General features: G+C 57.6%; 1 protein-coding gene across 2 annotated transcripts; it reads right to left on the bottom strand.

The window, feature by feature from the left end:
- Positions 1 to 271: 271 nt before the first annotated feature.
- Positions 272 to 20,938, bottom strand: HID1 (HID1 domain containing). 2 transcript variants are annotated; one of them, XM_057717007.1, is made up of 19 exons: positions 20,791 to 20,938; positions 15,126 to 15,275; positions 14,425 to 14,595; positions 12,986 to 13,099; positions 12,304 to 12,410; positions 11,940 to 12,056; positions 9,560 to 9,782; positions 9,344 to 9,400; positions 8,110 to 8,250; positions 7,871 to 7,961; positions 7,505 to 7,656; positions 7,320 to 7,398; positions 4,995 to 5,159; positions 3,573 to 3,800; positions 3,087 to 3,193; positions 2,468 to 2,548; positions 1,784 to 1,875; positions 1,470 to 1,628; positions 272 to 1,205 (listed from the first exon to the last, which is right to left on the bottom strand). In XM_057717007.1, exons 1-19 carry the CDS (start codon positions 20,854 to 20,856, stop codon positions 1,142 to 1,144), a joined length of 2,364 nt encoding a protein of 787 aa, XP_057572990.1. In that variant the 5' UTR covers positions 20,857 to 20,938; the 3' UTR covers positions 272 to 1,141. The 2 variants fall into 2 exon arrangements, with proteins under 2 accessions (XP_057572990.1, XP_057572991.1); XM_057717008.1 differs by having other exon boundaries at positions 7,871 to 7,937; positions 20,791 to 20,930.
- Positions 20,939 to 24,761: the final 3,823 nt, after the last annotated feature.

Here is a 24,761-nt window from a genome sequence, read left to right as displayed (position 1 = left end):
GCACGGGGCTGCAGTCCCAGGGACCCCCCCAGTATGGTCTCGGTGACTGCCTGCGGCCAGCAGAGCCCCTGGGGGCCGTGCAGGTGGCTGGGAGGCAGGCCCCTCCCTTCTCCTGTGTGGGCTCTCTAGGGGGAGCCTCCAACCCACCACTTCCGCACCCATGAAAATGACAAATGCTGGTTCCCAGTCATGCACTGAGGGCCCTCTGGGGTCTGATTCTGGGAGGCAGAATTCCCAGCTTCCCTGAAAACAAGGGCCCTGACCTGACCCCCTCCCCTCCAAGCACAATGACGCAGGGTGTGGAGAGGGGTTTTTTATTGTGTAAAGAGGCCGATTGTACAGAGCAAAGATTGTACTGACACAGGTGGGGTGAGGGAGACCTAGAGGCCAGAACCAGGAGGATGGAGGGTGGCCTCCTGGTCCCCCTCCCCCAAGTCATCCAGGCAGTGGTCGGGGCCAAGGAGGACGGACCAACTACTCCCCTACCCCCACTCCCTCGCCCCCATTACTATATAAGAGCCAGCCCGTCTATGTTCATTGACCCGGAAGAATACAGCAAGAGACCTTCAACACCCCACTCTAAACCCCTAGCCTGGCTTTTGGTGTCTGTTGGCCCCCAGCCTCCTCCACGAGCAGCCTGGCCACCCTCCTTCTTCCCGGGGTCCTGACAGCGGTCCTGGCAGCGAGACAGGCCTGGACCAGGTGGTTTCAGGTTAGGAGGCTTGGAAAGGCTCCCCTCGCCCTGCCCAGGTGCCTCCAGGGACCGCCCAAGACTCCCTCTCGGGCAGCCCACAGTGACCTGGTGACCTCCAGGGCTGGGCAGCTCGGGAGCCAGGCGGGGACGGATCGTCAGCACAGAAACAGGTCCTGAAGGGGAGCCAGAGTGGGGTGGGGGCCCTGGTGGGGGAGCTGCAGCCCTGGAGGCAGGAGGTTCCTCTCACTCCAGCCTGGAGGCAGGGGCAGGGCCGGTCCCCACCATCCCAGCCGCAAGGGGCCTCTGCGGTCTGCCACTCAGGACTCAGCCACTCAAGCCCCCAGCCCTGATCGTAGGAATTTAAAGCTCAGAATGGTGGTGGGGGGGGCATCGGGGGACCAGGGTCCCCACCCTCCCCTGGTCCCTGCCCCTCGCCGGCTTCCATCTTCACACCCGCTGGATCTCAAATAGCTTCACGTCCGTGTCGTACCAGACAGGTGGGTCCACATTCCTGCGGAGGGAGCGGGCTTTCACCCAGGTGCTGGGAAGCCTTTCGGGAAAGACTGGGGGGGAAGGACGCTGTCGCCTCCCACCTGATGTTCTCCGCCCCCTCCCCCGAGGGAAGTGGGTGCCCACCCTCCACCAGACAAGACCGCCCTGGCTGACTGTCTTGACATTAACCCCACGACCCTAGTGGGGTACAGCCCCTGGGGCAGACCCTCGGTGGACGCCAGACCCGCCCAGGCTAGCCATGCCCCGCCCCCGAGGGGCCCACCTCAGATAGATGACGCCCCACATGTAGGTGCGGAACCACATGGCCGTGCCCGAGTTGGCCTGGTACTTGCGGATGAGGATGGGGTGGGGCACGGGCAGCAGCCCCACCAGGGTGCCATGCTGCAGGAACCGCAGGATCTCCGACTCGTCCGTCAGGCCCCTGCCAGGGAAAGGAGCATCTCCAGTGTGCCCACCCTGAAGGTCAAGGGGAGCTGCGGGCTCACCCTGGACCCCTGAGGGCCATGCTCTCAGCCACACCCCCAGCCCAGCCTGGGCCCTCAAAGCCCACGTGCCCAGCCCCACCCCCAGCCTCACTTGTCAATGCAGATCTTCTCCACCTGGGGAACCAGCACCTGCAGCAGCCTCATGATGGTCTGCAGCGGCAACTTTGACTTCCAAGAGAGGACCTGGGGGAAGGGCCGGGGTTCCTGGGCTGGCAGAACAGCCCCCAGAGGCCGTGGCGTAGGCTTGACCCCTGACCTGGAGCCATGGACTCCCCAAGGCAGAAAGCATCCTCACTCATCCCAGCAGGGGCCTGGCACCGGGCAGGGCCCGCGCACAGTGACTGCTCTTCCTGACACGGGCTGCGGCCTCTCACGGAGCACGTACGACGTGCCAGAAGGTATCCCTTTAGATCTCGTGATGAGGTAGGGACATTTATTACCCCCATGCAAAGGCAATTAGTGGTGATCTCAGGAATCACACAAGGGAGTGGGCAAGCGATTTGGGGAAGGAAGCTAGAAAGGGTGATTTATTAAGAAAGGGCTGTGGACAATGGACGTTAACCCTGCTGGGGAACAAACACTGGGACGGTGTAGACAGAGGAAGCAACCAAACCAGAGAGGCCAAGGTCACGCGACAGAAGGACTGACCCTGAACCTGACCCCAGGCCGGTCCTTGGATATGAACCCACTCCCAATGGGGCCTTTCCTGAGCTGTTCCCAGGGCCAGGAGCCTCTGAGCCACCCCCACACCTTGTACCACCTGCCCCCCCCTCACCCACTCCGACTTCGGGCTCCACTGCCCACTGGAGGATGCGCTGGACGGTCGCCGCTGCTCCCGCCATGCCTGGCTGGGCTCCTGGTCCCCGGGGAAGGAATGAGAGTGAGGGGTGGGGGGAGCGGGTGCAGGGGGGTGTGGAGGGCAGCTCCTCTTCCCAGTCCCTCCCCCGGTCTGGAACCGGGAGGGCAGTGAGGTCTCTCCACTGGCCCGTGCTGGGGGGAGGGGGCTCACTCCCAAAGGAGGGGATGGGGCGGCCCAGCCCAGCACCCTTTGCCCTGGGCCCCAGGCCGTGCCCGACCCAGCCCAGCCCAGTGACAGGTTTAGGGCCAGGGACTGACTGAGCAGACCGGGTAAAGGCCAGCCCAGCCTAGATAAGGCTGATGGATGAGGAGTCTGAAGGCCAAGGGCTTGAGCCCGTGACCAATAAACAAGGGAGGGGTCTGTGAAAGCCCCCTCACCCAGAGCGTCAGCAGTGCCAACCCTGATGCCCTGGGCACTGGGTATCTGCCCCTCTGCTGCAGGTGACCCCGGGGTGCCCTGGCCTGGCCCACACCTCGGAGGCCAGGGAGAAAGGGAAGGCCCAGCCTCACCGCCCGCCAGAAGTCCCGGTGCCCACCTCCGAGACAGGGCTGCCCTCTGCCGAGCTCTGCTGGGGCACAGGCTCCAGGGACCTCAAGGTGCCATCCTCTGACACCTGGGACTTCTCCGTCAGCTTGTCGATGCCTGTGGGGTGCGGAGAGGGGGCGGTGAGGACTCCTGCCACAGCACCTCTCCCAGAAAGCCTCTGCACAGAGCGGCTCCCACAAGTCTCCATCTTCCCCCCACTTTATTTTTATTTATTTATTTATTATTTTGGGGGGGGTACACCAAGTTCAATCACCTGTTTTTATGCACATATCCCCGTATTCCCTCCCTCCCTTGACTCCCCCCCACCCTCCCTCGAGTCCCCTTCCCCCCACTTTAGAGATGCTGGGCCCGATGCCCCCACACCCAGCCCCAAGGCCCAGTCCCCCCACCAAGCTACCCCTCCCGGCCCCCAGTACCTCCACCGCCACCCTTGCTGCCACCTTCCCCAGCCCCCTGCCACCTGCCAGTGCCAGACCTGGGGTGGCCACCAGGCTGGTCTTGAGGGTGCCCGGCTCGGCGGGGGCGGCGGGGCGGGAGCCCTCCATCGAGGCGCCCTCCTGTGAGCCGGTGCGGGACAAGGGCTCAGGCGCCCGGCGGCGCCGCTGCAGCGCCTTGTGGATGGCAGGCAGGTCAGTGGGCAGGTTGGCCAGCTGGTGGAAGACGCTGCGCTTCCGGATGATGGCGTAGACCAGGTTGGAGTTGCCTGTGGGGAGGTACCGTGTCTCAGGGAGGCCCCCTTGCCACCCCCTCCACCTGGGCGGGCTCCCTGGGAGGGGGAGTTGGGAGGACGGGAGGGTGTCTACCCCAGGGGGAGGCGACAGCACAGGGCACAGAAGAGAGAGAGCCCGGGCAGGGGCTGCGTGTGCGGGCTGAGGCTACACCAGGATGCTGCCTTTGGGGAGGTGTGGGGAAGAGCTTCCTGGCTTAGCTCCGCCCCTGCCCCTCCCTGGTACCTTCCGGACCCTCTCACCACCCAGCACCTTCACATCACCCAGCACTAAGGAGTAACACCTGGCAGAGTGGGGCGGGCCCAGCATGTCAGTGTCCCACCAAGCCAGCTGTTCAATATTTTGACCATCTCCCAAGCTAGGTCACCAGGAAGGACAACATGACCTGTGCTCTGTCGCCCACGCTGAAGGACCTCGGCTCCCGGGGAGATACAGATGCTTTCTGGGCCTTCAGTGCTCCATCCATCGCCCTGGTCCCTGCCTTTTACCACCCTGTTCTGCTTCCGCTTCAACATCTCACCCCAGGGCCTTTGTATATATTGTGCTCCCCCCATGTTTTTCTATCCCTCCCCACCCCCATTCATCCCTCATAGACCAGTGCAAATATTACTTATTCTGGAAATAATTATAACTGCTAATATTTAAGTCACCAGGCAAGTGCTAAGTGCTTTTTTTTGGATTACTTTACTTAATCTTTGCAACACCCTCTGAGATAGGGACTCTTGGTACTACTGTTATGACCATCTTACAGATGAAGAAACTGAGGCTCAGAGAGGTTATGGGCACACAGTCACAGAGCTGAGTGGCAAGGCCCTAGTTGACACCAGGCAGCCCGGCATCTGTGACACCCAGCAAGAACGTGCCACCCTGACCTTCCCTCTCATCAGATCTAAGAAGGCCTGTTTGTCTGGGTGACCATCTGTTTAAAGTCCTCCTTTGTGCCCCCTTCCCATGAGCTCCACAGGGCAAGGAGCACTCTGCTTTGTTCTCCAGTGAATCCCCTGCACCTTGCACAGGGGGTACACAGCAGGTGCTCAATAAATGCACACTGCACAAACAAACTGGGGGTGGAGGGCTGTGCCCTCCTCACATGGGAAGGTGTCCTCACCCACTGCCCTCCCTGGTTCCTGCCCCTGAGGCCAGGCCAGGGGCTTGGACCGGTGCCTCACCATCAAACTGGTACTGGATGATGTTGTTGAAGACCTCCAGGAGGAAGAAGACCAGGTGGTGGTTCTGGGCGGCAGAGAAGAGGAACCAGGTGGTGGAGAAGGCCTCCAGCAGGTGCAGCAGCTTGTTGGCGGCCACCATGGACAGGCTCTTGAGGTAGGGGGACACTGCAGGGGAGGGGTCTGCTCACTCCTGGGGCCCCCACCAGCCATGCCTGCACATCCTGGGCCTGGGCGGGACGCGATGCTTCTGGTCCCACACCCTCCCTGCCCCCTGCCTGTGAAGTCCCCCCAAAAGTCAGGAAGACCAAGCGCCAGAGGCCAAGGCCACACTGGCCATGCCTCCTGCAGAGCCCCAGGGCTCCATCCTGGCCCCTCCCCTGTGGACAGCCCTACTGTTTACAAAGCCACTCACACACTCCATCTCCCCCACTCATCCCTGCACCTGAGACAGAAGTGGACACAGAGGAGACCATCTCCATTTTACAGGTAAGGAAACTGAGGCTCAGAGAGATTCATAAACTTGCCCAAAGTTCCCCAGTTATAAAATGTTTGGGCAATGATACAAACTCAGGATCTTTAAGTCTTTCTAGACTATCAAGCTGGGAATTCCCTGGCAGTCCAGTGGTTAGGACTCCACGCTTCCACTGCAGGGAGCCCAGGTTCAATCCCTGGTCAGGGAACTAAGATCCCACAAGCTGCACAGTGCAGCCAAAAAATTAAACTATTATTAAAAATTTTTGAATATCAAGCTGATATTCCACATATAATCAGAAGCAGAGTTTCCACACGGGCTGTGAATGGGAGTCAGAGGTGCAAGGCTGCATACAACCTGAAGTCACAGACTGATCTGTGCGCTTCTTTGCCTTGTGTGTTTCTATCTCACCAGGATGGGGTAGGGTCGGTGGCTGTCTTGTTCACAAATGCATTCTCAGTTAAGATTTGTGGGGTGGATGGGCTTCCCTGGTGGCTCAGTGGTTAAGAATCTGCCGGCCAACGCAGGGGACACAGGCTTGAGCCCTGATTGGGGAAGATCCCGCATGCCGCGGAGCAACTAAGCCTGTGCACCACAACTACTGAGCCTGCGCTCTAGAGCCCGCGAGCTACAACTATTGAGCCCATGTGCCACAACTATTGAGCCCATGTGCCACAACTACTGAAGCCCGCGCACCTAGAGTCCATGCTCCACAACAAAAGAAGCCACCACAATGAGAAGCCTGCCCACCACAATAAAGAGTAGCCCCTGCTCTCCACAACTAGAGAAAGCCCGCATGCAGCAACAAAGACCCAACACAGCAAATAAATTAATTAATTTAAAAAAAAAAGATTTGTGGGGTAGAGCCAGTGATGGAAGGCGAGGTTCTGGCCCCAGAACTCACAGTCCAATGATGCAGCTAGAGGTCACCAAGGTCCCACACCATCCCACTCACCCTGGAATCCAAATCAGACCACATAGAAGTCCACCCCTCCCAATCAGGACCATCCTCTCCAAAAGGCAGTCCCAGGACTTCCCTGGTGGCGCAGTGGTTAAGACTCCACACTCCCCATTCAGGGGCCCCAGTTTCAATCCCTGGTCAAGGAACTAGATCCCACACGCATGCCACAACCAAGGAGCCCACCTGCTGTAACTAAGACCAAGCACTACCAAATACATAGATAAATATTAAAAAACAAAACACAAAGAAAACAGGAGCGCAGTCACGCTGAAGTCACCCTGGCCCAGCCCAGGGCCCCCACCTTGCTGGGCCCAGTGCCCCAGCCAGTCTGAGCCCCCTCCCAGCTCTGAGGCAGCCGTGGGTGGGGCCCTCATCCAAACCTGCTCAGCGCAATAGCACAGCCACAAGCCACATGTGGCCACTAAGTGCTTGAAACACAGTCCTAACGGCTGTGTGCTGCGCGCGTGAAACACACACAGGATTTGGAAGACTGGGTTCAAAAAAGAATGTAAAACAGCTCAATAATTTTGTATTCTGGTTACGTATTGAGATGATGGTATTTTGGATGTAATAGGTTAAATATATAATAAAAGTATGGTCACGCCTCTTTCTTTCTTCCCTTCCTTCCTTCCCTCCTCTCTCTCTCTCCTTTTCTTTCTCTCTCTCTGTTTTTCCCTTCCTTCCTCTCTCTCTCTTTCCCTCTCTCTTTCTCTTTCTTTTCTTTTCCTCCTTTTTAATGTGGCTACTAGAAAAGTGACCAGTACACATCTGGCTGTCCTTCTATTTCTGTCGGCCCCAGCAGGTTTGAAGGAGGGAGCCGGCGGCAGGTCAGCTTGTGGCCTGGCGCACCCTGGCGGTGAGATGGGGGAAGGCGGGCTCCGAGCCCCCCTACCGTTGACAACGATGGTGAGCAGACAATCGAAGAGGGGCTGCAGCCGCTGGTGCCCGCTGGTGATGATCTTGTGGAAAACCTGTGCGGGCAGGCAGCAGGGGCAGCCATGGGGTCCCTGCGGCCTCCGGACTCGGCCGAGGGGACGTCACCCCCCCACCCCCGGGTCCTGGCGGGAGCCCCCTCACCACAATGAGCAGGTCGGCGTGGGTGCCGGTGAAGACCGGGATGTCCATGGGCACACGCACCGAGTAGGGCTTGTTCAGCCGCACCCCGAAGTTCCGCTCCCCGCTCAGGAGCAGCAGGATGAAGACACCGATGTGCATCAGGCCCACCCGAGCTGCGGCACGCGGCATGGCCGGGGTCACCACGCTGGGTGGGCAGGGCAGGAAGGGAGCCCAGGGCAGGGACTCAGCTTGTGGGTAAAGGGAGAAGCCCTTCCCGGGAGGTCAGGGCACCAGGCCTGAGCTGCTGGGAGGCGGGACAGACTGGCCGAACCTGCCCCTCCAGGAGGAACCCCCCAAAGAATCCGCCCCAGCCCACCCCAGCCTTACACTGATCCGCTCGAGCATCGTTGAGGAAGTAGAGGATGGGCACCAGGATGTCCAGCACATCACTGCTCTTCAGCACAAAGAAGAGGAATTTCTGCGGGGAAGGGGAGACAGGTGGGCAGGCTCGGAGGGAGGGGCAGCTCTGCCCCACCCCCTCCCTCTCCCGGGGGGCTCCCCAGGTGCTGTCCCCATCCCTGGGGCAGACCACCGCCCTCCAGCCTGGGCTCCCAAGGCCGGCCCACCTTGTTGAAGTCGCAGAGCTTCCAGAAGAGGACCAGCAGTTCCTGGTGGAACTGGATCTTCTTGGTGGAGTTGGGCAGGTAGGTCTGGAGCAGGGGGTTGGAGAGCAGTCGGGCTATGCCCTTGAGGATGAACTGGAAGTCCTGGGTGGGGGGAAGGGCAGGGGCCTGTTCATTCCAGCTCCCTGTCGTCCTGGCTTCCCCGGCCAGGACCCCCAAAAATGCCTCCTCGCCCCCACCCCCCAGGGCCTGACTCCACCCCTAGAGCTGCAGGGCCCCAGATGCCAGTGTCATCAACGGCGGTCCTAGGGACAGCCCCTCAGAAGCTGGGTCCAGGGCAGGTCTAGAGAGCCCCCTGCACCTCTGCCAGACCTCTGCTCCCCGTCTGTTCCTAGTGACCCCCCTACATGTACACTGAACTCCTGCCACCTGGACTCCCTGTGGACAGGTGCAATCCTCCCGCCCCTCCCCATGGCCCTGTGACACGTGAGGAGCATCCTCTCCTTGAACAGCTGTCAGTCACTGAGCACCTGCTACCTACTGGACGGTGCTCTCAACCAATCCTCACTACAAGGCAAGGGCACAGCTACTGTCCCCACGTCACAGCTGCAGAGGTTAGAGCTCTGGGAGCACAAGACCCTCCCCCAAGGCCACAAGACACAGGAACTCAGGTCTGACTGGCCTTTCCATCCAGTCACTCCCCCGCCAAACCTGACATCAGAGCCGCCGCCTCCTGGAAGTCTTCCTGGCCACCCTCACCCAGTTGAGGCCATCAGCCCTTTTCGGAGTCTCAAGACCCTTGACGTCCTGCCATCGCTACTCCACCTGTGGTGGCCCGAGTCCACAGGGACGGTGGTTCCTTTGTTCAGGGGGGCAGGACTCTCCCTATTCTCCTCTCACCTGCACCCCCTCACCCCCTGCAAGGCCACAACCTTTGTAGGGGGTGGGCATCAAAAACCCACTGCAGCAGGACTGCCCCGGTGGCCCAGTGGGTAAGACTCCGAGCTCCCAATGCAGGGGGCCCAGGTTCGATCCCCGGTGGGGTAATTAGATCCCACATGCTGCAACGAAGAAGTCCACATGTCTTCCCTAAAGATCCCGCGTGCCACAACTAAACATGCCGCCGTGAAAATCCAGCCTCCCACAACTAAGATGCAGTGCAGCCAAAATCAATCAATACACAAATATTTTAAAAAAATAAAATAACCCACCAGAGCAAGAACATCGTTGGACTCACCTCTTCGCGATGGATGCGGGACAGGTAGTTCACAAACAGGTTCTCAGGCCCTGGAGGCTGCAGAGGGAGGAGCCTGGGGTGAGCAAGTGCCCTCACCCCGCTCCTACCCCCCACAGCGCAGCCGTGCCCCCACCGACCCCAGATGCCCCCACAAGATGCCCACTGGGTATCCCTTGCCCAGCTCTGCGAGAGAGGATGCCACCTGCCCATCCTTACCTCGGCATCGTCCATGGCGGTGCCTGTGGTGGTGCCGTCCACGGTGGGGCTGGCGCTGGTGGCGCTGTCGTGGTCCAAGGTGACAATGAGTACCTGGGCAGCTTCCTCCACCAGGGGTTCCCGGTAGTCGGAGAAAAGCAGGTGGTTGTAGGGGATCCCGTAGCCCACAGGGTCATAGGCACACACGGTGTTGAGGAGGGAGGTGAAGAGGGGCAGGGCGTGTCTGCGGCAGGAGAGGAGGGCGGGGCTTCAGAGACCCCACCCACCAGCCCCGCCCTCCAGCCGCGGCCAGGTGCGCGGGTCAGCCAGGCCGCCCGCTCATTCCACAGGTGTTCCGGTGCCAGGCCCGGGTCTGCGCGCCAGGGAGCAGAACTGGGAGCTCATCCCTTCCCGAGTAGGAGAGACCCCTCCTCATCCCTGCCTGCATCTGGGACCCAAGCCAGGCCGGGCCAAGGCCAGAAGGAATTTATTCCCAAGAGTGGGATGGCCAGTCCTGAGGGACTCTTGGTAGGATATCACGTCCACACCCCTTAGATTTTCACCCCCAGGGGTTGAAGCCTATTGGGTTTTTTTATTATTATTATTTTCTAAAAATATTTTTTTAGAGCAGTTTTAGGTTCACAGCAAAATTGAGAGGAAGGTACAGAGATTTCCCACGTACCCCCTGCCCCAACACGTGCACAGCCTCCCCCACTAACGACATCCCCCACCAGGGTGGTACTCTTGTTACAACTGATGGCCCTACATCCACACACCATTATCACCCAAAGTTCACAGTTTACATCAGGAGTCACTCTTTTTTCCGGTGGCCACACCATGTGGCTTGTGGGATCTTAGTTCCCAGACCAGGGATTGAACGCCCGCCCTCAGCAGTGAAAGCGTGGAGTCCTAACCCCTGGACCGCCAGGGAAGTCCCCAGGGTTCACTCCTGACGCTGTATAATCTATGGGCTTGGACAAATGTATAAAGGACATGCCCCTGAGGTTTTGGAGGGGCAGGTACCCTCCCTCCCTCGGGGCTTCAGAGAAGGGTTGGGGGCCCACAGGGAAGGCGGGCTTCCCCTGGGAAAGCAATGTATGTGCCCCCACCCCCCCACCCCCAGCTCCCAGGCCACAGAATGACTCCGTTCAGAGATTTGTAAGATGTCAGAGGTCAAGCTCCTCATCTTACAGATGAGGAAACTGAGACCCAGAGAGGTAAATCAAGTGGCAGAGGTGGCCGTTTGCCTGATAAGGCTGGTGAAGAAGCAAACCCCGGCTTGCTTTTGGTTGTGCCTAGTGGAGGGAGTCACCTGGCTTCTCTCTACTTCTGGAGGTTGCATTGGGCGGGGCTGGGGGGGTGAGGTTGGGCGGGAGGCCAGCAGAACCTGAAGGATGAGGCATGCCATGTGGGAATCAGTCTGGAAGTAAGAGGGTGAACCAGGACACTTAGGGGCACTGACCCCCGTGCTGCCAGCACAGCCCTGGGCACAGCTGGAGCTGCACAGCCGGAGCATGTGTCCCTGTGCTAAATACTCAATCCTGCCACCATGTGACACCTCCATGTACTCATATGTCCCTTCAGGGCCCTAAGCACCCCAAGCCTCTCCATCCTTCAGGGTATTCATCACGCCCCCTCCTCCCCACCCACGGTTTGTTTTGTTTAGTTTTTTAATTTTTTGCCCACACCGTGTGGCATTTGGGATCTTAGTTCCCCAACCAGGGATGGAACCCGGCCCCCCCCCCACCTCCACTGTTTAAACTGCGCTGCCCAGAGAATTCCCTGGTGGTCCAGTGGCTAGGACTCCGAGCTTCCACTGCCGTGGCCCAGGTTCAATCCCTGGTTAGGGAACTAAGATCCCACAAGCCACGCAGAATGGCCAAAAAAATAAAATAAACTGCACTGCCCAATACAAGCTACATGTAGCTAGTGAGAGCTTAAAATGTGGTTTGTCTGAAGTGAGATGTGCTCTAAATGTAAACTAGATACCAGATTTTGAAAACTTAGTATGAAAAGGGCATGTAAAACATTTCAATAATTTTGCATAGTGATTACATGTTAAATGCTAACATTTCGGGTATATCGGGTTAAATGAAATACATTATTAAAATTAATTTCACCTATTTCTTTTTTACTTTTTTAGTGTCACTGCTAAAAATGTTTAGCCACATGTGTGGTCCGCATTATATTTCTACTGGACAGCAGGGCTCTAGATGGAGGGCCCAGGTATGGGTCACCCAGGACCCCGCAATGGGACATTGGACAGCGCTGGCGTAAGGTGTGACTGTCGTTATAGGTCATCACCACGAGGGGGCAGCACATCCCCTCAAATAAGACTCAACACTGGGCTGCCAGGAACAGGGAGGGGGAGAAATGGAAAGAAAGGCCAGGGGCCCCTTACCTGTTCTCTGTGGAACAAAAAAACTGCACCCACGGATTGATGCTGCTGCTGTCCGGAGCTGGGGGCAGGTACATGGCCTCAGAGAAGCACGTCAGCAGCAGTTTCAGCAGCTCCATCCTTGGGCAGGGAGGGAGGGGGAGGGGGTTCAGTACGGCAGGATCCCAGTTCTCCTGCAGGAGGGCGCGCCCGCCCTGCCCAGCCCCAGCTCAGGTCCGTGAAAAGAAGTGACTCCATTTTATCCCTGTGAGGCTGAAGTTGGGTCACAGGTCGGCAGGGTCTCCTTGGAAGACCGCACACTTGGTACCCTCTCTGAGCTGTGCGGGGGGCCAGGCCTGGGGTCCAGCTACACCCTGTGCAAGCTCACCGGTTCATGTCGTGGATGTAGTTGGGCTGGGGGGAGTGAGCAAAGCCCACACCTGCCTCCCAGATGTATTCACAGCTGTCCAGGGAGTGGATGTCCTCTGCAGAGTCCTGGGGATGGGGTCAGGGAGAGTTCAGGCCAACGCCAGCCCTCCACTATCCTTGGGGGCAAAGACCCTCATATTCTCCTAAAGACAGACCCTCAAAATGCCCCAGGTGCGAATGCACAAGGGAAGAAATGGATGTTCTCAACCTCTTGAAAGCTCATTTTCCTTCAGTCTGGTACTTGCTCAGGCCAGTGTGAGACAGGGAGAGAGAGGCAGGAAGGGAGCAGAATGGAGTCAGGTGCCCCTGGTGGTGCGTGGGGGTGAGGGGCAGAGAACACTCAAGGTCCAGTCCACGGGCAGCAAGAGGGCCAGGCCTTCTGAGTGCAAGCCCCACACCCCCACACCACGGCCCAGGCGAAGACAATGGGTGCTTGTACCCAGCCTCCCGGATGCAGGGGGCAGGGCCAGGCACCAGCTGGCTCCCCTCCAGCCGTGCCAGCCAGCACCCCTCCCCGGGACCATGCGTGTCAGGCAGCCCAGCCCTCCTGGAGCAGCCCCTGCCCGAGGGAACGTCAACCTGCCCCAGCCTGGGACAGGAGCCCTTCTTGGCCCGGGGGTGGGGTGTTGGGAGGCTCTCACCACAGTGCTCCTCCGGCGGCTCTGGACGGTGAAATCCGGGCAGAAGAGCAAGTCCGCGACGGCCAGGAGCAGGGACTCGGCCAGGGGCCGGGCGTTCTCGTCACCATCCTCTCCCTGCTCGGGACACAGCGCCCACAGGCCCCCTCAGTCCTAGCTGCCTAAGGAGAGGTGGCCCCAGGACTTGGGCAGGTGGGATGGGAGAAGGATGGGGCCTGGGCCAAAGCAGGCACTCACGGGCAGAGGGGTGGAGGAAGAGGTGGGAGAAGGAGCAGGAAGTAGACCCCTAATCACCCAAACCTCCCAAGTCAGAAGGGGACAGTGGGAGCGTGTGGGAAGACATTCGGGAACCTTTTTGAAACACTGAAAATGTTGAAGTATGTGGGCCGAGCGATGGGATTCAGAATGTCCTGCTTGAGCAGTGGAGGAGCTGAGGGTGCGGGGCATGGAGACTAATATCACCCTGTTTGGTCCTGAAGGATGGCTGGTTAGCCAAAGACGGGTAAGATTCCTCAGAGGAGGAACAACCTAAGACAGGCACAGCCGCAGAGGGGCCAACAGGGGTGGTGCATAGAGCCTTCCTTATATCACCGTGTTTGGCCCTGGAGGATGACTGGTTAGCCAGAGACGGGTAAGATTCCTCAAGGGAGGAACAACCTAAGACAGGCACAGTCGCAGAGGGGCCAACACCGGTAGGGGCACAGACCCCCAATATCTGAGAGAGGTCTCCTGCCCCCAGGGCTGTTTTGCTCTCCACACCCAGCTCAAATCCACACCTGCTCAGCTCGGACCCAGGAGGCAAACAAGGATCATTGCCCCAGTCATGTGAGGCCTTTGATTGTTTATGAGTGTAACCTGAGAATGTTAGCCCACGAACTCAATAAAAGCAACCTGGGATGAGTCAGCAGGGCTCTTGATCCGAGACGTCTTGAGTCCCCCCCCACCCCCACCCCCCCCACCCCCCGGTCCCACTTTTCTCTTCTGTCTGTGTCTGTGTCTTCTTCAAGCTTGCGGCACCCGTCACTCACCTCGAGTCGCCCACCGAGTTGGTCTCGGCAGGAGCGGGGCTGGGACCAGTGAGGAAACCTCCCCACTGACCGGCAGGGGCCAGGCGAGTCCCCTAAACTCTAGAGCCTCAGCCCTGCTGGGAATCAGTGCCTCCCACCCCCTCCCCGCCAGCTGCCTGGACAGAAACCCAAGGAGGGGCTGGGCCGGGGAGGAGAGGGAAGGCCCAGCTGCAGGGCAGAGGGCCCCATGGGGGAGAAACTGAGGGCTCACGGAGGAAGAGTTGGCCCACCCACCTCAGCAGCACCCCCACTGCCCCTACCCCGGCCCTTCCCAAACCCCAGAAGAGGTTTGGAGGAATGCGGCCGGCCCTGGAGGGGTTCTTTCCCTGACACCGCAACTCCACCTCCCACCCAGCCCCAGCCAGGCCCACGGACCTCTCCTCGGCCGGCCCCGGGCACCGTGGACCAGAAGAAGCCCCTCCAGTCAGGGTCCTCAAAGATGTAGGGCAGCACGCGCGTGAGCAGCCGGCTGCAGTTCAGGACAACCTGCTTCTCCTTCTCCGAATGGCAGCCGCTCTCGGCTCCCTGCACCAGCTTCTCCACAGCCTGCGGGGATGGTCAGAGAGGCACATGGGGGGGGGGAGGGGAGTGGGGCCCTGGCACTTGGGATCAGGCTGAGCACCCCAGGCTTCAGAGGGGGAGAGGCAGCAGGGCCACCCAGCCGGGCCACCTCTCCAGACAGGATCAGCCAGCCCAGGGGCACAGGACGTGGGCCAGGACGCAGCCTAGAGCATCCTGGGAGCAAGACCCAGCCCACCGCTCACTGGCTGAGACCTTGCTAAGTGACCAGCCATCTGGGCCTCAGTTTCCTCATCTGTAAAATGGCAACACTGACAGTACCAACCACACAGGGTGAGCTACATGAGCTGATCTGTGGAAAGTGCCACCCGCAGGCAGTCCTCACAGAGCCCAGCCAGGGGAAGAGGTGGGTGAAGCCTTGGGACCACCCAGACTGGGTGGGGGATGTCCTGGGTGCCTGCCCTCTTGGACCACAAGGCTGTGCCAGCTCCAGCCTCCCTGGGAGGGTGGGAAATGGCTCAGGTGGGAGCGTCAGCAAGCGGCCCAGCACCCCTCACCTTGTAGCACAGAGTGGCCAGGTTGGAGGGTGACTCCTCTCGCACTGCCCGGATCTCCGCTGCCGGCACCAGCGCAAAGACATCCTGCACCGAGGTGGCCGTGTCCGCCCAGAACTGGTCCCAAAAGGCATCATCAGTGGCTTCCACGGGCTGTAGGGGGATGCCGTGTCCAGAGGTGCACAATCTCTTGCCAGCAGGCCCACGCTTGGCCCAATCTGTAGCCAAGGGAGCCCCCGAAAGGGAAGCCCCTACTCCATCCCTGCTGGTGCCTTCACACGTGGGAGACATCCTTCAGCCGCCATGAGCCCCGGTTGGTACAGGCAGGCTGGGGACACTTGACACAGATGCTCAAGGGTCAGCTGGGCACTGAGCTCAGGAGCCAAAGCCCAGCCCAGACCCCGAGGGACTGTGTGACCCTGAGTAATTCACCATCTCCCTCTGGCAGGCCTTCCCCACCTGGGGGCATCCCCAGGCCACAACCCTAAGTCAAGTGCCCAGGGGCCAGAACCAGGCTGGGCCCCTCTCCCTAGGAAGAAGACGAGGGGATGTGCTCATTTCCATTCACCCAGGCTGCCCCCTCGGCCCCAGCCTCCACCCACTCCCTGTACACCCAACAGATGCCACATCTCAAGGAGTCACCCCATGGCTCTCTGACCACACCTGCTCCTCTCAGGCCACTCTGGCCAGGGCTCCACCTCCAAATTTACCCCTTCAGTCCCACACCCGTGCTGCCTCCAACCCGCATTCAAAGCACAGCATCAAAGACATCGCTCCCTCAACAAAGACCTTTAGGGCTCCCCCCTGCCTGCAGAGTCCAGACCTCAGCCAGACAGCCAAGATCACACCTAAACACATCTACAAGCACACACGTGCACGTACACACACGGACACATGACGTACACGTGTGCACATACATGCATGTGCACACACGCCTGTATTCACTGTCCCAATGACACAACCCTGCCATCTTGTCTCCTTGCCTTTGCTCAGACTGTCCCCTCTTCCCAGCACGCCTGCCCCTTCTAACACATTCCAAAGTCCCACCAGTCCTATCGAGGCAACATGCCTTCAATACACGTATGCCTTTTAAGTCATACAGGCAACCAATTTGAATCATAACTCCACTCCCAGAAATCTTTCCTACAGAAATGATCTGAGAAGTGCAGGTATGAGGATGTTTACTGAAGAGCTAATAACAGTGAAAAGTTGGAATCAACCTAGAGAACCAACAATCGGGGAAATGCTTAAAAAGTTAAGGCATGTGCATACAATGGAATATTATGCAGCCGTCACAATCATGTCTTCAAAGAACATGAATGAATGGAAAATGCTCACGGTACAATGTTACGTGAAAAAGACAAGATATAAAACTAACTGTAGGATAATCATGATTTGGTGTTAAATTATATAAGAATAAAAGCCTACAAGAAAATAACAGAATGCCAACAGCAATTATCTCCCGGGATGGTTGTTTTTTTCTTCATATTTTTCTGTAAACGTACGTATTACTATTTTTTCCTTTTGAGCGGTCATCTGTCTGAGGGGCGTCTAAGTGACTCTTACCCTTCTGAACAGCACCTCCTACGTGAGATCTTCCCGGGTTTCTCCAATCAACCGAGACTTTTGTCTTCTCTGAAAGGGCTGATAAAGGGTCCTGCTACCCCACCACCAATCCGCACATAATATACATCACTCTTATCATCAGAAAAAAATATGAATCTTGTTAAAAAAATAATTCTGGGACTTCCCTGGTGGCGCAGTGGTTAAAAATCCGCCTGCCAATGCAGGGGACACGGGTTCGAGCCCTGGGCCGGGAAGATCCCACATGCTGCGGAGCAACTAAGCCCATGGGCCACAACTACTGAGACTGTGCCCTAGAGCCCGAGGGCCACAACTACTGAGCTGAGCTCTAGATCCTGCGAGCCACAACTACTGAGCCTATGTGCTGAACTACTGAAGCCCGTACGCCTAGAGCCCATGCTCCGCAACAAGAGAAGCCACCACAATGAGAAGCCAGAGCACTGCAAGGAAGAGCAGCCCCCGCTCACCGCAACCAGAGAAAGCCCGTGCGCAGCAACAAAGACCCAATGCAGCCGAAAATAAATAAATAATTAAATAAGTAAACAAATCTTTTAAAAAATAACAATAATTCTGTGCTCTGAAGCCACTTCTTCCAAGAAGTTTCCCAGAGCTCCGACCAGCGGGCTCCCTCCCACCTTGGAACCCTGTCCCTCAGCCCCCTCAGTCACTCATCATATGCCTGGAGGCCCCATTAGTCCACCAGCCCTCCTCCCCTGACCAGGCACTTGAGGCATACGGCAGATACTCAGCCAATATTTGTTCATCTAAAGACTGTAATTAGTCCTAGAGGTCCCTTCAGCCCCAACGCTGGGCAGAGCCGAGCGCGAGTGGGGCTGCCCAAACTCAGGGCTGGTCACAAGCCTCCCCGAGGTCCAGGTTGACCCTAGCCCACTCCTCAAACAATGCCTCCCTCTGAGGAACAGGGCAGCTCGTGGCCATGGCCTTCAGGGCAGGCCTGGCACCAGGACTTGCTTGGTCCCAGAACTGGTAGAGCAAGTTAGCTGGGGGAGAAGAACAAAGACCAAAGGAGGGGCCCTGGGGCTGGGGATTGCTGGCCCTCATGCCCGTGGTCCAGATAGCCCTCTGACACTCACTGGGGTCCAGAGGAACCACACCCCAGTGTGGGTGGCCACGGTGGGGGTGGGGAAGGCACATCCTGGAAAACATGCAGCGCTCCCCACCATCAGGGAGCACCTCTGGGAAGCTACTTTCCCCACCTCCACTACCCCCTTAAAGGAGCAGACGCTCATCAGGTGGACGTGACCTCTGACCTAGTTCATCAGGCACGTGTCACCTGGGGACTGAATTCAAAATGAGGAGAGATTCTTAGGAGGGAACTTGGGCGGCCCCAGGGCAGCCCAGCCCTGAAGCAGAGGAAAGTCCCAGCTCTAGGAGCTGGCCTTGAACTTCAAGAGTGGGGACATTCACCTTCCCCATCCCCAACTTGGGCCTCCTCTCCTGGTCCCAGCTGTGGCTCAGACACTTCAATTTGTGACCGTCACCTGACCATACGAGGCTAGCCTGATGCTACAGGTACTGCCAGGGTCACTGGAACTTTTGTGTGTGGGGGACATGGTTTAGCTCCTGCCTCAGTTACCCCAGCGGGGCTACACCCAACACAAGGAAGCTTCTAAAATCCAAGCCAGTTTATTTGCTAGAGGTGGGCAGTCCCATGCTGCCAGGGGCACTGAGCAATCCTGGTGAGAAACCAGATATTCTTAGCGTAGATTTGCCAAGACCCGCTCAGGCCAAAGCCCCCACCAGCCTGGGGGACCAGCTGCATCTTTCAGACCTCTCTAGGGGGAGAAGGGAAGGACCAGCAGTGCTCTAGCCTGCTAAGAGTGACCTGTACCAGAGGACTGTGTCACAATGGCATTCACACACACATACGTGTACACAAGTGTAAACATGGACGCATCAGGTATCATCTGACCTACGGCAGACAATCTCCAAATGGGCAGGATCTAGGAGAGGGTCCCGGATCCAGGCACGTGCCCCCTCCAGGGCCCCACCCACACCAGGAAAGGCTCGGGAAACATAGGCAAAGCTGCTGGCCCCCAGGACCAGGGTCAGACCTAGCCCGGGGCAGGAAGAAAACAGGAAGCGGCACAGGAAGGCAGGGGAGGCCGAGCGGCAGCAGCTCGGGCCCAGCCATGGGAAAAGGTACTGGGTTGGCTTGTCTGCTGCCCAGGGCAAAAATCTGTGTTCCCAGCACAGCCTCTGAGGGCCTGGGACAGGAGGACACCTTGTGGACAGCTGGCCTGAGTCTCCTTGGGGACACTGAGTGCCAAGGTCTGGAACGACCATCTGGGATCTGGTCCTGACTCTTGAGCTGCCGGAGCCAGGTCACGACACGACATGACACGACACAACACAGGGCGGGTGGCTTCATTCCTGAGGGTCTCCCTCCAGGCAGCCCAGGCCCCCTCATACCGGCAGGGCCCCAGGGCTCTCCGGAAGGAGACCCAGGCTCTGGTCCTGTCCCAAGCCGACTCACTGTCCCCAGCCCTGTCATAGGGCCACAGCCAGGGAAAGATGGAGGCATACCGTATTTTGGGGATGGGGCCGGAGGATGTAGGAATCTAGTCCACGCAGATCCTTTGGGCCCTGGCGGAGCTGGTCCTGCTGGCCTGGCAAAGGACCCTGGCTGCTGAGGCTACAGCCCAGAGCTCTGTCCTCCAACAAGGTGTTCCCTCCCCAGGTAGGTAAACGTGGAGGCCTCCCTCGCTTCCTCTCCCTGTGGCCCCACACCGAGAGGCTGGCCCACCTGCCACCCTCAGATCTAGAAGCCCCATGCCGAGAAAACTAAGTGCCAGAAATAACCAGGAGCCATGGCGGAAGTGGCGAGAAGCGAGGCCTGGTTTCTGCCAAACGCCTCTCAGCTGGGGCTGGACTCTCCAGACGGCCTGGGCATTGGCTGGGCTCCTGACCTTGCTCTTGTGGGAACGAGAGAGTGTGGGATCAGAGGTCTGGCCTCTGGAGCTGTGACCAGCTGGCTGTGGGGAAATGGCTTCCCTGAACCCACTCTAACTGCTGAGAGCAAGAGAGAGCCCTGGGGGTGAGGGTAGGAGGAAAGTCCCAGGGGGCAGCCGGTACTGACTCCCTTGAAAGTGGCGGATCTGGGGAGTCAGAGGTGGGCCTCTCTGTGGCCAGAGCGGCCTGGCTCAAGGAGTCAGGAGAGAGGGGTGGGCAGGCAAGAAGCCTTGCTGGGGCCAGGACTTGTGCTGGGGGCAAGGAGGTGGCCTCTGTGCCACTTGTGGACTCAGGGGAGTGTGGAAGCATGGACTAGGGTGAAAGATACCTCCACACCCCACTGTACCTAGTTCAAGGGCAGCCTGGACAGTTCTTAGTCCTGACCCAGAGAACAGAGGGTACCTGCAAACACAGCCGGGCCTCCAAGGGGAGCCCCCTGGGGCAGTGGTCCCCAGCTGAGAACCTGGACTCCATGGGCCTGGGAACTGGTCCCCTTGCCAGGCTGCAGCACTGCCCGCCACTCTGCCTGTTCCCAGCAAGACCTGGGCCTTCCCTGGCCGTGGGCATCGACCTGGGCCCAGCGAGGCTGCTGCCGCCGCCGCCGCGCACCAGCTGTTTCCCCGATCCGGGAGGGCGCCGGCCGGCTTTGTTTGCATTGAGTCAGCCGGGTCTGTGCCTCCGGGACCCGCGGGCACCGAGGGGCAGGGAGGAGAGCAAGGAGGTGTTGGGATGGGTGGGGGTGGGGAGAGGCTGGAGATGCGAGGCTGGAGGGGCATGGTGGGGGGGTGGGGGCCGACAGGGGGGCGGACAGCAGCGACGCCGCCTTGGGAAGTAGGCACACGTCAGCCTAAGGTGGCAGCAGCAGCTGAGGGAAAAGGGATGTTCCCGGGAGAGAGGGCTGGGGGTGGGGGGCTAGGGGATGGAGCCCTGGGGTACAGGCCCAAGGGCTCTCGTTCCGGCCTCAGCGTCCCCCTCCTGGTCATCTGGCCCGCGCATCTCCCAGCGAGCCAAGTTCACCGCCCCCCACCCCCTTCCCCACCCCCAGCCCTGCCCAGCCCCGCCCAGCCCCCAGCCCGGCAGGTGGGTGGGGAGACCGGGGCTCCGGGAGCACCTGAGTCTTGGTGGTGAGCTGGATCACCGCCTTTCGGAAGTTCAGCTTGGAGTCGGCCGACCCCATATCGTTGGAGCCCGCTCCGGCCCGGCCCTGGCCCCGACTCCCGCCCGGGCCCCGGCTCCGTATCCAGCTCCAGCTCCACGGCCCCCGCTGCTCTCGCAGGAGCGGAGCAGCTCACCCCGCCCGCCGGCCCGGCGTCGACCCCGCCCACTCTCGGCTCCGCCTCCACGGGCTCCGCCCCACGCACCTGCCGCGCCCCGCACCTCCCATTCCCGGCGCCCGGGGTCGGCCGCTGGCAGCGACGGCTGCCGCACTCTCCGGCTGCATCAGCGCCCTTTCTTCTGCGTGGGAGCGTTATCCCCCGTCGGCCTCTCCCGTTTCCACCGAGCCTCCAGGGCCCACAACCCTCCCAGCCTCCTGCCCCCTGCCCCCATCCTCACCATTGGTCCCCAGGCCATCACTGGGCCCACACTTTCAAAGCCAGCCCTCTCCAGTTTCTTCCTTGTCAATCCCTGTACTGGCATTCTGAGCATCCGCTCTTTTGGTTCCCCATTTTCTGTGCTGTCAAACCCACATGTCCAGACGACCCCGCTGTTATTCCAGTCACAAGACCCAGCCTTCTGTTCCGTGGAAGAGAGGCCCTGCTCAAGAAAAGCAGCTCCGCGGCCTGATGAGAGCGAGAGGTCCCTCCAAGTCCCACGACTCCTTTCTGGCCACCTGCCTTCCCTGAGAATCCTTTTAGGTTCATCCATATTTCAACAAATATGTTGATGGACTAATATTTACCAACACTGTGTCACGGGTGGGGCAGAGGGGGCTTAAGTCACAGGGTCAGCCCTTTAAGGGCAATTAGCTAGGGAGAAAAACAAGGAACCGATTAGCCATGGTTCAGCCCATTGAGGCTTTGATAGAGGCAAATTAATAATAATAATAATTATAGTGACAGCAACATCTCTTACACAACAAAAACCTACCTCTAAGGTAGGTATTATACCCATTTTACACTAGGGAAAACTGAGGCTCAAAGCAGTTAAGTGGCCCAAAGTTACATAACTGGTAAGGAACAAAGCCAAAAAGGCAAATCCAACTCTGACCCCAAAAGAGGCTTAATTTTTTCCAATAACATCGTTTTGCATGCTATGTCTGGAAGCTTCTAGAAATCCTAGCTGGCTTCAAAAGGAGGTGACATTTAGTTTAAATTGGAACTCCAGGAGTGAAAAATGAAGGGTGCACCCTCTAGGCACAAAGGCAGGGTAGGACAGGTGTGGAGGTAGGGAGGAGGGGGACAGGGAGGTCACCATGTCACTGAATGAGCAGATGGGACAGGACAGCTCTGTCCTTGCTCCAGAGGTGGGTTTTCCCTGCCCTGGATGAAATCTTGGATAGGCTCCATGGCTTTTCTAATCACTTCAAGATAACAAATGAATAGTACCTTTATTTGCCATTTTAAAAAAAATGCAGTCCACCCTACAAATCATCCAGTCCCAGTCCAGGCCAGTGCGACATTAAAAACTCTGAATCTTATTCATTAGGGAGATGCAAATTGAAACCACAATACACTAACTATTACATACCTATTAGGATAGGTTAAAAAACAAAACAAAACCTGATGATACCAAATACCGGTGAGGATGGGGAGCATTTACATTTTCTTATAAAGTTAAATATAGGGACTTCCCTGGTGGTCCAGTGGTTAAGACTCCACCCTTCAAATGCAGGGGGCATGGGTTCAATCCTTGATGGGGGAGCTAAGATCCCACATGCCCCGTGGACAAAAAAAATAAAATAAAGCTAAATATACAATTACTATACAACTCAATAATCTCACTTTTGGTATCTCCCCAGGAGAAATGAAGACATATATCCACACAAAAAGCCTGTGTAATGCATATAACATTTCATTCATAATCACCAAAACCTGGAAACAACCCAAATGTCCATCATCTGGTGAATGAACAGATTGTGGTTTACCCGTACAATGGGACTGGTACTCAGCAATAAAAAGAAACAAACTACTGGTACAGGCAGCAACAATGTGGATGGATCTCAAAAGCCCTGTGTCAGATAGAAGGTAACTGTATTGTATCATTTATATACCATTCTGGAAAGGGCAAAATATTGGGACAGAAAACAGATCAGTGGTTGCCACGGGCTGGGAGCAGGATGAGGGGATTGACTGTGAAAGAGTATGAGGAGTCTTTTTGGAGTGATGAAACGTTCTACGGTTTGATTGTGGCAGTGATTCCATGATTGTATATGTTTGTCGAAATTGATATAACTATATACCTAAAAGGGATGAGTTTTACTGTAAGTAAATTATACCTCAATGAAAAAACAAAAGCCAACAGCAGGTGCTAACCAGGAGTAATTGTGAGCCCTTTGGTCTTGTCCACCATTCAGAGCCATTTCTGTGCTTTGCAACCTGGAGCTCCAGGTGGCACCAAGATATTACTGGTCATCCATGGACACTTGGACAGATTAGCCAAATTGAGTTTAATCAAGGGTGATTTAGGGAATTCCCTGGTTGCTCAGTGGTTAGGACTCTGTGATTCCACTGCAGGGGGCACAGGTTCAATCCCTGGTCAGGGAACTAAGATCCCGCGAGCCTCGCAACAAAAAGAAAAGGAGGGGAGGGGGTGATTTATAAGGAGAAGGGAAACTAGCAAGGGTCATGAAGCACTCTGGAGCTAGAAGCAGTGGGGAGCCTTAGCCGTCCTTAAACCTGAATCGGTGAGGCGTGAAATGGTTGCTAGAACACAGAGAAAGACAGCCCAGCCGTAGGAGAGGTCCAGCAGGAGCAGTGCCCTCCCAGGATCTGGAAGGGATGGAGCTGTGGGATAGATACCCCACCTTCACTCTTCTCCTGCCCCCAACTTCCTGCTGGTGCTTCCCATCTGTGGACCCACAGAAAGCAAGGGAGAAAGGGAGTCCATTGATGCAGGCCACAAAAGCTTCAGCCTACCAGGCGTGGAGCAGATGAAGAAGATGAAAAGAGATCTGAAAGGGCAAATGGGATGTGTCCAATATCCAGGTAGGGGGAGTGAGCGGAAGGAAGGCCCAGAAGTGGACAGAGCCTGGTTCATCTGGAGGACAGAAATGCCTAGTTGGGATAAAATGGAGAGAGTGATAAGAGATAAAGCTTGAGAGATGGGCTAGGACCAGGCCATAAGGGGCTGCACATATCCTGTTAAGGAGCTTTTATCTTAGTCTATGAGCAAGGAGGAGCCTTTGAAGCAAGGGAATAATGTCATTGGATATCATTATGTCTTAGCAAAGTCATTCTGGCTGCAGGAAAGATAAAGTGACCTCAACACTGGGAATCCAGGTGGGAGGTGAAAGATGATGAGGGTTGAACCCAGGCATTCACGGATGGGATGGAGAGGAAGAACCACAGGTGATGTTGGTGCGGTGAGATCTTGGAACTTGGTTGTCAATTTGATGTGTGTTTCAGGTGCTATCGCTGCATAACAACCTCCACAGCAAACTTGGTATGAAGTGATAACCATTTTATTGTAAATTCATTACTAATTTAGACAGGACCCGGCTGAAGTGGCTTGTGGTGCCTGGGGGTCTCAGTTGGGAAGGCTAGTATGGCCAGGGGTAGGGTTAACTCAGAACAGCTAGGAGTTGGAATCTCCTAGATGCTTCTACACTCATATCTGGCATCTGGGCTGGGAGGACTCAAAGGTTGGGCTCAGCTGGGGCTGAAGAGGGAAGCATCGACATGGGATTTCTGCATGTGGCTTGGGCCACTCGCAGCAAGGATGCTGGGCTCTGAGAGCAAGCATCCCAAAGGGTGCATACAAAAAGAGGGTATCCCTAGAGAAAAAGGAGAAAGCTGCATGACCATTTGGTACCCAGCCTGGGAATAACACACACAGAGTCGCTTCTACCATGCTCCATTGGTAAAGCAATCACAAGCCCTCCAGATTCAAGGGAGGGGACTTACACCCCACCTCCCCATGGAA

Source organism: Hippopotamus amphibius, chromosome 17 (assembly GCF_030028045.1).
Source record: "Hippopotamus amphibius kiboko isolate mHipAmp2 chromosome 17, mHipAmp2.hap2, whole genome shotgun sequence".
NCBI lineage: Eukaryota > Metazoa > Chordata > Mammalia > Artiodactyla > Hippopotamidae > Hippopotamus > Hippopotamus amphibius.
This window is presented reverse-complemented; position numbering and strand designations above follow the sequence as displayed.